The sequence below is a fragment of the Myxocyprinus asiaticus genome, chromosome 16, assembly GCF_019703515.2.
Source record: "Myxocyprinus asiaticus isolate MX2 ecotype Aquarium Trade chromosome 16, UBuf_Myxa_2, whole genome shotgun sequence".
NCBI classification, from domain to species: Eukaryota; Metazoa; Chordata; class Actinopteri; order Cypriniformes; family Catostomidae; genus Myxocyprinus; species Myxocyprinus asiaticus.
This window is the reverse complement of record NC_059359.1, coordinates 9,822,303-9,834,932: the sequence shown is the minus strand read 5'-3', so window position 1 is coordinate 9,834,932 and position 12,630 is coordinate 9,822,303. Positions and strand designations below refer to the sequence as shown.

The 12,630-nt window shown below is 39.1% G+C and overlaps 1 protein-coding gene across 3 annotated transcripts in view; it reads right to left on the bottom strand.

Annotated features, from left to right (window-relative positions):
- The window catches only part of LOC127454190 (dual specificity tyrosine-phosphorylation-regulated kinase 1B-like), a 70,410-nt gene that overhangs the window by 25,693 nt on the left and 32,087 nt on the right, over positions 1 to 12,630 (bottom strand). Inside the window, exon 1 of one of the 3 annotated variants that reach the window (XM_051721218.1) lies at positions 9,829 to 12,206. The exons of 1 other annotated variant lie outside the window; for it this stretch is intronic. In XM_051721218.1, the coding sequence (XP_051577178.1) occupies positions 9,829 to 9,970 (142 nt within the window). In that variant the 5' untranslated portion in view covers positions 9,971 to 12,206. Of the gene's footprint in view, positions 1 to 9,828; positions 12,207 to 12,630 lie in introns of those variants that run through there. One more of the 3 variants, XM_051721219.1, reaches the window with a different exon arrangement.

Genomic DNA, 12,630 nt, shown 5'->3' with positions numbered 1-12,630 from the left:
AAAATACACTCCTATATATTTTCATTTCTTTATTTCTGCCATTTATCTGTTATAATAACACTGTATGTTTGAATATCTTTAAGGAAAATGAAATATAGTGTCAATTATACAGGGATGGTGCTGGTTAATAACACCTGCGCTTCTATGTGCGAGCTCGTTAACGTGTTGCAGGTGATTGAATCATAAGTATCCCAATGTTCAGTGGATCAGTACCCTTACCAGTGCCCGAATTCGTGTTCGCGATATACTAATTCATGACATAGGGAGTTGATTGAGACAGGGATACACATCTGGGATGGCATTAGGGTGAGTAGATGAGATAATTTTCATTTTTGGTTGAACTATCCATTTAAGCTTAGGTTGAAATTTAAGGTTTTCCAAGAAACACTAAATTAAAACCAAAACTAATCTATTAAGCATGTCTATGATGGACCCCTAAACTTTGTTTGCTTAAAATCTTAATGAGACAACATCAGAAACATTACACATAAAGAGAAAAGTGCACACACACACACACACACACACACATATATATATACACTGATCAGCCACAACATTAAAACCACCTGCCAAATATAATGTAGGTCCCCTCGTGCCGCCAAAACAGCTCTGACCCATCAAGACATGGACTCCACAAGACATGGACTCCACAAGACCTCTGAAGGTGTCCTGTGGTATCTGGCACCAAGACTTTAGCAGCAGATCCTTTAAGTCCTGTAAGTTGCGAGGTGGGGCCTCCATGGATCAGACTTCTTGGTCCAGCATCTCTCATATATGTTCAATCGGATTGAGATCTGGGGAATTTGGAGGCCAAGTCAACACCCTGAACTCTTTGACATGTTTCTCAAACCATTCCTGAACAATTTTTGCAGTGTGGCAGGGCGCATTATCCTGCTGAATGAGGCCACTGCCATCAGGAATACTGTTGCCATGAAGGGGTGTATGTGGTCTGCAACAATATGTAGGTAGGTGGTACGTGTCAAAGTAACATTTCCCAGCAAAACATTGCCCAGAGCATCACACTGCCTCAGCCGGCCTGCCTTCTTCCCATAGTGCATCCTGCTGCCATCTCTTCCCCAGGTAAACGACACACAAGCACCCGGCCGTCAACATGATCTAAAAGAAAACATGATTCATCAGACCAGGCCACCTTCTTCCATTGCTCCATGGTCCAGTTCTGATGCTCACGTGACCATTGTAGGCACATTCGGCGGTGGACAGAGTCAGCATGGACACTCGGACCGGTCTGTGGCTACGCAGCTCCATACACTGTGTGTTCTGATACCTTTCTATCATGACCAGCATTAAGTTTTTCAGCAATATGTGCTACAACAGCTCTTCTGTGGGACTGGACCAGACAGACTAGCATCAATGAGCCTTGGGTGCCCATGACCCTGTCGCCGGTTCACTGGTTGTCCTTTCTTGGACCATTATTGGTAGGTACCAACCACTGCATACCGGGAACAGCCCACAAGACCTGCTGTTTTGGAGATGCACTGATCCAGTCGTCTAGCCATCACAATTTGGCCTTTGTCAAAGTCGCTCAGATCCTTACGTTTGCCCATTTTTCCTGCTTCCAACACATGAAATTCAAGAACTGACTGTTCACATGCTGCCTAATATATCCCACCACTTGACAGGTGCCAATGTAATGATATAATCAATGTTATTCACTTCATCTGTCAGTGGTTTTAATGTTGTGGCTGATCAGTGTGTGTGTGTGTGTGTGTGTGTGTGTGTGTATATATATATATATATATATATATATATATATATATACACATACACACACACACACTGATCAGCCACAACATTAAAGCCACCTGCCTAATATTGTGTAGGTCCCCCTCATTCCGCCAAAACAGCGCCAACCCACATATCAGAATAGCATTCTGAGATGCTATTCCTCTCAGCCCATCTGGCACCAACAATCATCCCACGGTCCAAATCATTGAGATCACATTTTTTCCCCATTCTGATGGTTGATGTGAACATTAACTGAAGCTCCTGACCCGTATCTGCATGATTTTATGCACTGCACTGCTGCCACACGATTAGCTGATCGCATGGATGATTGTTGGTGCCAGACGGGCAGGTTTGAGTATTTCTGTAACTGCTGATCACCTGAGATTTTCACACACAGCAGTGTCTAGAATTTACTCAGAATGGTGCCAAAATCAAAGAAACATCCAGTGAGCGGCAGTTCTGCAGATGGAAACACCTCGTTGATGTGAGAGTTCAACAGAGAATGGCCAAACTGGTTCGAACTAACAAAGTCTATGGTAACTCATAACCGCTCTGTACAATTGTGGCGAGAAGAATATCATCTCAGAATGCTATTCTGAGATTCGGATTGGTGCTGTTTTGGCGGCACGAGGGGGGGACCTACACAATATTAGGCAGGTGGCTTTAATGTTGTGGCTGATCAGTGTGTAATACATATACACACATACACACACACACACACACACACACACACACACACACACACACACACTACCGTTCAAAAGTTTGGGGTTACTTGCCTGAAATGTTTCTCATGATTTTAAAAACCTTTTGATCTGAAGGCGTATGCTTAAATGTTTTAAATTTGTTTTGTAGACAAAAATATAATTGTGCCAACATATTAATTTATTTAATTTCAAAACTAAAATTTCATTAAAAAAAAAAAAAGATTTTTTTGAAATGGATGACTTGGACCGAATAATTAAGAAAAGCAGCCACTAAATGCCCAGCATATAGATGGGAACTCCTTCAATACTGTTTAAACAGCATCCCAGGGTGATACCTCAAGAAGTTGGTTTAGAAATTACCAAGAGTACATTTCTGCAAAATCTCGGCAAAGGGTGGCCACTCTGAATATGCTAAAATATAACACAGTTTTGATTTATTTTGGATTTTTTTAGTCACAACATAATTTCCATATTTACATTTCTGTTATTCCATAGTTGTGATGACTTTACTATTATTCTAAAAAATAAATAAAAAATGAGTACGTGACCCTTAACTTTTGAACGGTAGTGTATATATATATATATATATATATATATATATATATATATATATATATATATATATAGCTCTGTAAAAAATTAAGAGACCACTACAAAATTATCAGTATCATTTACTATTTATCGGTATGTATTTGAGTAAAATTAACATTATTATTTTACTCTATAAAGTACGGACAATATTTCTCCCAAATTCCAAATAATAATATTGTCATTTAGAGCATTTATTTGCAGAAAATGTCAACTGGTCAAAATAAGCTAAAGCACCCCCAGATCATCACCGATCCTCCATCTGGTCGTCTAATGGTTAGACGGAGACCTGGAGAGGCCTTGAAGCCAGTGTCTCGCAACCATTGTGAAATTTGGTGGAAGATCGGTGATGGTCTGGGGGTGCTTCAGCAAGGCTAGAATCGGGCAGATGAAGGACACATGAATCAAGCCACGTACAAGGTTATCCTGGAAGAAAACTTGATTCCTTCTGCTCTGACAATGTTCCCCAACTCTGAGGATTGGTTTTTCCAGTAGGACAATGCTCCATGCCACACATCCAGGTCAATCAATGTGTGGATGGTGGACCACCGGATCCAGACCCTTTCATGGCCAGCCCAATCTCCAGACCTGAACCCCATTGAAAACCACTGGAATGTGATCAAGAGGAAAATGGACCATCAAACAAAGCCGAGCTGCTTGAATTTTTGCACCAAGAGTGGCATAATGTCACCCAACAGCAATGTGAAAGACTGATAGAGAACATACCAAGATGCATGAAAACTGTGATTGAAAATCACGGTTATTCCACCTAATATTGATTTCTGAACTCTTCCTAAGTTAAAACATTAATATTGTATTCTTAAAAATGAATATGAATTTGTTTTCTTTGCATTATTCGAGGTCAGAAAACACTGCATCTTTTTTGCTATTTTGACCAGGTGTCATTTTCTGATAATAAATGCTCTAAATTACAATATTATTATTTGGAATTTGGAAGAAATGTTGTCAGTACTTTATAGAATAAAACAAAAATGTTTTTGTTTTACTCAAACATTTTACTCAAACACACACCTATAAATAGTAAATACAGAGAAACTGATAATTTTGCAGTGGTCTCTTAATTTTTTTCCAGAGCTGTATATATATACCAAAGGTTCCAACACAACGCCAAAACCTCCACATAGAACAAAGGATATCTATGCTCTAACAGCCTTTATTTTGTGATAAAACAAATGTAAGTTCTATTTCAACTCTGGCTTTCACATGGAAAAATTTTGTTCCACCTTTAGACTCTAAACTGGTGAGCAAACAAACATTAAAGGCAAAGCGAGCGAAAGGGGCAAGGGGCAAGGAGCGGACGGGTTGTTTGTATGAATGAATGTCTTTCTGTCTCGCAGTTCAAACTCCATGCACCTTGGTTCAGTGCTAAGATTGACTGATATGATCTGCAGGTGTCTAATCAGCCAAAACACTTCCTTTGCCATGTGTTTCCAGAGACCAACAATACGTCTTGGAACTTCCCTGAACCCAGTGGTTTACTTACTGTTATATCTATCTTTAAAAGAGTTACTCAGGCTTCTGAAAGGGAGTTATACATAAAATGTTTGGCACACCAGACTAGGTTCTGGGGGGGGGGCGGGGCAGCATCAGTAACAGGAGAGAAGTCAGTTGGATACACAGATAAAAAAAAATAAGAAAATAAAAAAAAATCCAGAAACTTTTGGGGCTTTTCCACTGCACGGTACGGCTCGAATCGACTCATTTCATATATATTTATGCAAACTTGGCGTATTTTGTTTATTGATTGTGTTAGTTAGCACAAATCTGGTCATTTAGTGAAAGAGGGTTTAAAATACTGCCACAGCATTACTCCAAAAGTAAACATATGATTCTTCCATAGATGCTAGGGCTACACAACTAATCATATTTTATTTAATCACATTCACGATTTCTGTCTATGGTATTAGTGAGCTAGAAAGCAGAAATCGTAAGCCAGTTAAAGTTGCAAACTGTTGTTCATTTTCATTATATGCTGAAATTTTTTTTTTTTTTACTTTCTAAGTCAATTTACCCTCAACTGACCTATCAGGCTCTCTTTAGAAGTTCGCCACTGACCAATCACTATTTAACTTTCGTGCACACTCTGATCTGTATTACACGAGGCTCATAATATGGATCTGTGCTCGATACACATGAATTCCATCTCGTGCTCTGAATATGTTATACACAGAACAGCTGTGCTTTGAGTTCATTTCTTGCACGTCGCTAATGTGCACTGACCGTGTTACATTTAAAGTGCTCCCGATTTACTTCAATCGCACATTTGCATAATTCAAAATATGTTTGGCCATTACAAGTTTCTAAACAAATCTAAAGTAACCCCATGGCACTGCGTTTTGTGGACCGAGGAGATGAGAGCATTTACTGAACAAAGCTGCTGTCAACTCAAACTAAACTCAGAAAAAACACACACACTTCCTTTAGTTTTCTGACAAAATAAAGACTTGAGATTGTATAGCAATGCCGCATGATATATATCTAAAATATATTATTATTGTATATTGCAATAATGATAATAACAATTTAAAAATTGTATCTTGCAGAGAGGACTCACGTGTGAACACCCTACAGAGTAACTCTTATACTGGCAGTAATGCATGAGCAAAACATGACTTAATTTTGGTCAAAAAGGAATCTTTTGCTAGTTTGTAGTTTTAACACCTTGTATAACATGTGAGCTGCAGTTTAATGTAATTTTATTTTATATTTTTTTCTTTTAAAACAGTGGCAACAGTTATTTATTTTTTTTTTTTTTTGTCCAACTGTTAAACCCTGTAATTATATATGTATATATATATATATACACACACACACACACACACACACACACACACACAGGCTGCCAAAAGTCTGGAATAATGTACAGATTTTGCACTTATGGAAAGAAATTGGTACTTTTATTCACCAAAGTGGCATTCAAACTTATCACAATGTATAGTCAGGACATTAATAATGTGAAAAATTACTATTACAATTTGGAGAAAACAATATATCTGTACTTAAACTACTTCAAAGAGTTCTCATCAGTCTGTCCAGATACTCGGATGACATTTCACCCCACGCTTCTTATAGCACTTGCCATAGCTGTGGCTGTCATGTCTGGCACTTCTCACACACCTTACAGTCTAGCTGATCCCATAAATGCTCAATGGGGTTAAGATCCATAACACTCTTTTCCAATTATCTGCTGTCCAATGTCTGTTTCTTTGCCCACTCTAACCTTTTCTTTTTGTTTTTCTGTTTCAAAAGTGGCTTTTTCTTTGCAATTCTTCCCATAAGGCCTGCACCCCTGAGTCTTCTCTTTACTGTTGTACATGAAACTGGTGTTGAGCGGGTAGAATTCAATGAAGCTGTCAGCTGAGGACATGTGAGGCATCTATTTCTCAAACTAGAGACTCTGATGTACTTATCCTTTTGTTTAGTTGTACATCTGGCCTTCCACATCTCTTTCTGTCCTTGTTAGAGCCAGTTGTCCTTTGTCTTTGAGACTGTAGTGTACACTTTTGTATGAAATCTTTGCAATTTCAAGCATTGTATAGCCTTCATTCCTCAAAGCAATTATTGAATGATGAGTTTCTAGAGAAAGCTGTTTCTTTTTTGCCATTTTTGACCTAAAATTTACTTTAAGACATGCCAGTCTATTGCATACTGTGGCAACTCAAAAACAAATACAAAGACAATGTTAAGCTTCATTTAACGAACCAAATAGCTTTCATCTGTGTCTGATATAATGGCAAGTGATTTTCTAGTACCAAATTAGCAATTTAGCATGATTACTGGAGTGATGGTTGCTGGAAATGGGGCCTGTCTAGATTTGATCAAAAATGACTTTTTTCAAATAGTGATGGTGCTGTTTTTTACATTAGTAATGTCCTGACTATACTTTGTGATCAGCTGAATGCCACTTTGGTGAATTAAAGTACCAATTTCCTTCCGAAACAGCAAAATCTGTACATTATTCCAAACTTTTGGCCACCTGTGTGTATAAAAGGGGTGTAACGATCCATTGATCTGGATTGATGCATCGATCCAATAACCAACGATCCAATGTTACCAATACAATGCGTAAATATCGATATAGAATTTTTTTTAAAGATGCACTTTTATTTTAATACTCTCGTGTCAGCCACGTCCGTACGCATTTCCGTCAGGCGATGAAGCAACCTTATTACATTCATTTCACTTTGAGCGCTGAATACGCTTTTCATGTGGGATAAGGATGTGTGCAGGATCTGTGAAGCCAAATTGCGCTCTGTTATCCGTGCGGCATGCGCATGCGTCAACCAGGCTTCCCGCGAAACCCGAGCTCCAGTGACAGGATCAGCGCGAGTGCATTAACCGGGCTTCCCGCGGAACACGATCTCACCAGGTGCTCCTTAAAATGCGAGCTCTCATGATAAACGCAGAGCGGCATGCACGATTAATTCAGGCTTTCATCGATATCGTTGTGCATGTGACTCATTTGAATTTTGCATAAGAATTTGCTATTTAAAAGTACCATGGAGCAGTTCAACCATCATGTGAAACATCTTGACAACGCCGACATTCTGAACAGCACTAATGAGAGAAAGAGAAACACCTGCTCAGCTCCAGCATCAGTTATAAGACTTTAAACATCTACACATCAGCACCCTTACTAAAATTTATTACACCCTTATAACCACGGATAGCACGGATAGTTGGAAACAAGTCATGAGTAAGTACTTTGAATTGGAATAAACTGAAAAATAAGCTGTAATCAAATGATTGATGATCACTTGTGTGTGACATTAATAATTTTTTTCAACATCTGAAGTACCTTATTTTGTTGTGGATGTCCCAATGTGGATACTAAATTTGCACTTTTCAGAGAGCTCAATAAAATATTCAAATTATATTTTGGTTGCATTTGAGGGCAAAATTTTTTTAATTAATTGTAATATCGGAATATCGATCGTAGGGCCCTGAATCAAATAAAAATCTAAATCACTTCACGGCAGACTTTGAAGTATCGCAAATATCAGATCACAGGCCAAGAGAATCGATACAAGGTCGTATTGATGAAACGTCCGATTTACACCCCTAATAAATATATATATATAATATATATATATTAGCACTAGCTGCAGATAAAATGGATCTTAAATCTCAAAGATAATTCCAGACTTGTGCGGTGTTGGGATTAGTCAGCAACAGCGGCTGTAGATAACTTGTTTGGAAACTTTCTTGAAATGGTTGCTTGACGCATAATGGAGTACCTTAATTCCAAACCTGAACTGTCAGAGAATGAGTGGGACAGCAAGTAATGACAGCTGGACTAAACAAGTCTATGTCTAACAAATAAACTGCCATTTTTTAATTGGTACATCTGCGAAGCAGCGAATTGACGGTCACTGGACTTCATCAACTTCTGTTGACATTCAAAATGCCACAAGAACCACTGCACTTGGTTTTGTGTTTAACAAGAGGTCCCTTGTTAATCTTGTTCCACCAAACATGATTACTTTTGAGGTCTTTTTAATGTCAATAATGTGACAGCAACAACTTACTGGACATTAATTACGCCTGGTGTAGTTTGTTCAACAAATCATCAAATGCAACAATGGTCTTTGACAATTCAAGGACTGCAATAAACCGATAGCAGCACCAAAGAACTGAACGAAAAGACAATTACGGGTTTAACACTAATGAAATCAACCCACTTCATTGATATAGGTATAAGAAAAACAAATTTAAACTGAAATCAAAAGGCATGACGGTAATCTTTCAGTGTTTTAAAAAATGACTAACAATCCAAGAAAAGCTGTGACGTAGCCTACATTGAGCACAGTACTGTAACCACTGGTCTACAGAAGCATTCTGTTGCAGCTCTAAGATTCCCAGCAACAGAGCGATCACTGTGAGCTCACACCTCACGTAGAGCTCCCATAGCTCACAGCACAAATTACCACGCAGTAGTGACGCAAAGATTAAGCAGCCTCTGAAACCGTTTGGGAATGTGTCTATTCCCATGATTGTTTGAACAAGTTCTGTTAAGACAATTATGGGAAAGGAGTACAGGTCTGTAGGGGTATCTGAAGTGTGGGAAAGATTTGACTAATTGATGTCCGTAAAGGGAAATGTCACAGGGTGGGCTCTCTTTTAACCGTGAATAACCTAATAGTTATATTTTAACAAGCACTTTACCCAGCACAAAAGTATTATACACATTTTCAATAGTTACATTAAGGTCCATCAAGCCAAGGGTCGATTGCGTTCACTGGCAAAACTGACCATAAAGCAACAGTGGTGGCAACTAATGTACCAATTAGAGAAGACCAGTGTTGTGGTCAAACTGTATTGATATTCAAATGGAATCAGGAGTGAAGCTAGGTATTTCCTCAAATTCCACAACCTTTACCACTCATGATGCAATCAATATAATTCCCTTGCTCTTTTCCCCAACATGGATTCTATGCAGTTTTTGGTGTTGTTGACTGAATTCATACAAGAAGAAAATGACTGTCAAATGGAAACTGCCTTTAAGACATGAGGATATCTAAAGTTATGACTGGTAGTAATTCAATACATTGTAGACATAATGACAGACCGCCTTTCCTTTGACTTATTAGTGCTATAGAATGCAATAATGTATGAACAAACAAACCTTTCATGCAGCACCCACAGGTTGAAACTCAACTGACCCTCAACATTCATGCATGTTCAGACCTTAAGGCCACTTTGATCAGCAACACATGACCTGAGCACAGGTATACTTGTTATAGATGCAAAGTGAGGTTGTACTAACTTTTCGCCGGCTTCCGTAGTAGGTGTGACTGTGGCAAGTAGCGATTCTGATCTGGGCTGCCAATCCAGGATTCGGTCGCCAAGTTTGCGACCATTCTGTTAGAAGGCTGCGGCTTCTCCTCCACAGACGAAGTGATCACCATCTGAAATGCTTATGCGTTGGCCCGTGATATCCAAAAAATGTCTTTAATTGAGTTTGTTGGGGATCCCAAAAAGTACTTTTGAAAAACTTGCTGACATCAAGTAAAGGATAATCCTTCTCACATGCCTATAGCTTCAGTAAATAATCCAGTAGTGTACATCCAATGGTAACTAAACTCTAGATTGAACTATAAAGGCAAGTTATAAAGATTTACGCACAAAAATAGCTTTACTTGTGAAATCCTGAAGTGACAGACAGAAGCAACTGATGAACGAAAAAGGCACCATTAAGTTATTTCAAACACTGTTTCATTTCTGTCCATACTATTCCCTTTATTACTATATGTTACTCTAAGGCAATGGATTGGGTTTCAGGCAACAATGCTTACTTTTGACATAAAAATATACATATTCAAACTTTGTGTCTTATATATTTTATAGAGCTATATATATATACTCTGCAACACACACACACACACACACACACACATATATATATATAGAGAGAGAGAGAGAGAGAGAGAGAGAGATATTTATATTTCTCTGTTTATATGGGGATGAACTTATTTGGTTACTAAAGTTTGCGTTACTTGTTTTGTATCTAGACTCATTGTCTTGCGATGCCGAGGGGGTTCCATTTGTTAAAATATCAAGAACTTTTTCGAAAAACTGTTCACAGGAGTGGGATATGACTGAGATCCTTGTGACAGGACCCACCACTTCAATTTTCCAAACCAGATAATTCAGAAGCTGACAAGGAAACCAGAGCTAAGCCTGGAAGTGTTGGTAGCCTTAAGGGTGGGGGTGTAGGTCTCAATTTTCAACACCATTTACCCCATCACTATCGCTAAAAATAGCAAGCTTTACTTATATTCTGTCTAGGTATCCTACAGTGACTTTAATTAGTCAAAAAACGCAGGTGTGTGTAGCAACAATGGCTGTGTTGCCCCTTTCCTCAGTTATAACGTTGTAGCTCAATCCTGATATACCAAAAATGCACGTCCAGGTAAGAAAAGTATTAGTGACTTCCTTTTGTTTGTGTTTGTTTGTTTGTGTGTTTGTGTGTGTGTGTGTGTGTGTGTGTGTGTGTGTGTGTGGTGGGAGAAACAAAGCTACTGTTTTATCGATCTGGCAAATCCGCAAGTGTCTACAGGCGACCTTATTCGCTGGCACGTCGAAAAAGAGGGGAGGAGGGAGCCAGGAGCTTAAAACACGAGTGACAACAACCTATAGCTTCTGATGAATGTTTTCGTTGGCTGCAGGATCAAAACAAACACCTGCATGCACAACAACGACGACGAGTCAAAGTGCTGAAGTGCAAGTTGCAGGCACAAAATGTACAACGACTGGAGGAGGGGTTCAAACGATTTCACGATAATAATTTAACAATACAATGTGGATGAAAATATAATTTAGTCTCGATTATAGAGCTCAAATGTCAAACGAATGGACAGGTAACAAGGAGCACGCGCTTCCATACGCAAAACCTCTTCAGATCGGTAAAGTGAGGCTGCGGTTCAACGGATGTGTTGCAGCTTTGCATTTAAAAATAAAATGTAAAAAAAATATCCAGAAACAAGTTCAAAGAATCCAAACGCCTCTTTCGCTGGTTAAGCAGTGACAGTTCACTCAAAAGTTAGGATCGTGAGTCCTCCCGCACCCGTCCAACCGTGCGCTGTCAAATCGAGTCCAAGACCTTTCAGTTCGCGACTGAGAATTTTAAACTTTCTGTCGATCATAAAAATAGTTTTGAATGCGTCACCAAGCGTTTTAGCGAAAAATATCAGCCGGTAAACAGTTTGACTTTACTTCCATCCTGAGTGGTGACCGCGAGCGCAATTCGTTTCAGTTCAGTGGGGCTTCCGCGTAGACTTTTCACTGATACAATTTCCCGTCGTGCTGGATTTCAATCCGCAACCGCAACGCTCCGTTTGTTTTGCTTCTCTTCGTCTTTTACAATTGTTTTTCTCCGTAAAGACCTTATCTTTTCCAGCCAGTTTCAAGTCATACTCGCTGCTTGCCCGTTACTCCTTGTTGTCTAGCCTCTCTGGTCGGCTTCCACGCCCTGCAATGAGGATTGTTCCATCAGCTATTCAACTGGAGGGGAGGGGGAGATATTGGAGAGCCACTCTGTGGTGGAGCTCGGTTGACGCAGCTCCTCACGCTTTAATGTTTAAACACCAAAAGCCGAGGGCTGTCATGAGAACCATGAAACACTTTTCAAAGGAGTGACGCATGATTATGTGCTTATTTACCAAGATTTCATCAGTTCAAACAAGGCTTTAGCCACAAAACACACAGTCACAAGCATCCCCCTTTCCAGCTTAGTAGCGCCACCAAGCCACTTCTCTCCATTTATAGTAACTTTGCAGATATAGATATTCACACAGCCCATATATATATATATATATATATATATATATATATATATATATATATATATATATATATATATAAGAGAGAGAGAGAGAGAGAGAGAGAGAGAGAGAGAGAGAGAGAGAGAGAGAGAGAGATCACTGGAATCATTAGGAGCAATCCCTAATTGAACATAATTGCCTTGTTTGCAAGGCTGCAAAACAATGGAACGCCTAAAAACAGAGTTGTAACTCTATGCAAAACAAATCAATATGTCAAGGTCGGGTCTTTAGGGGGAAAGGTAGGC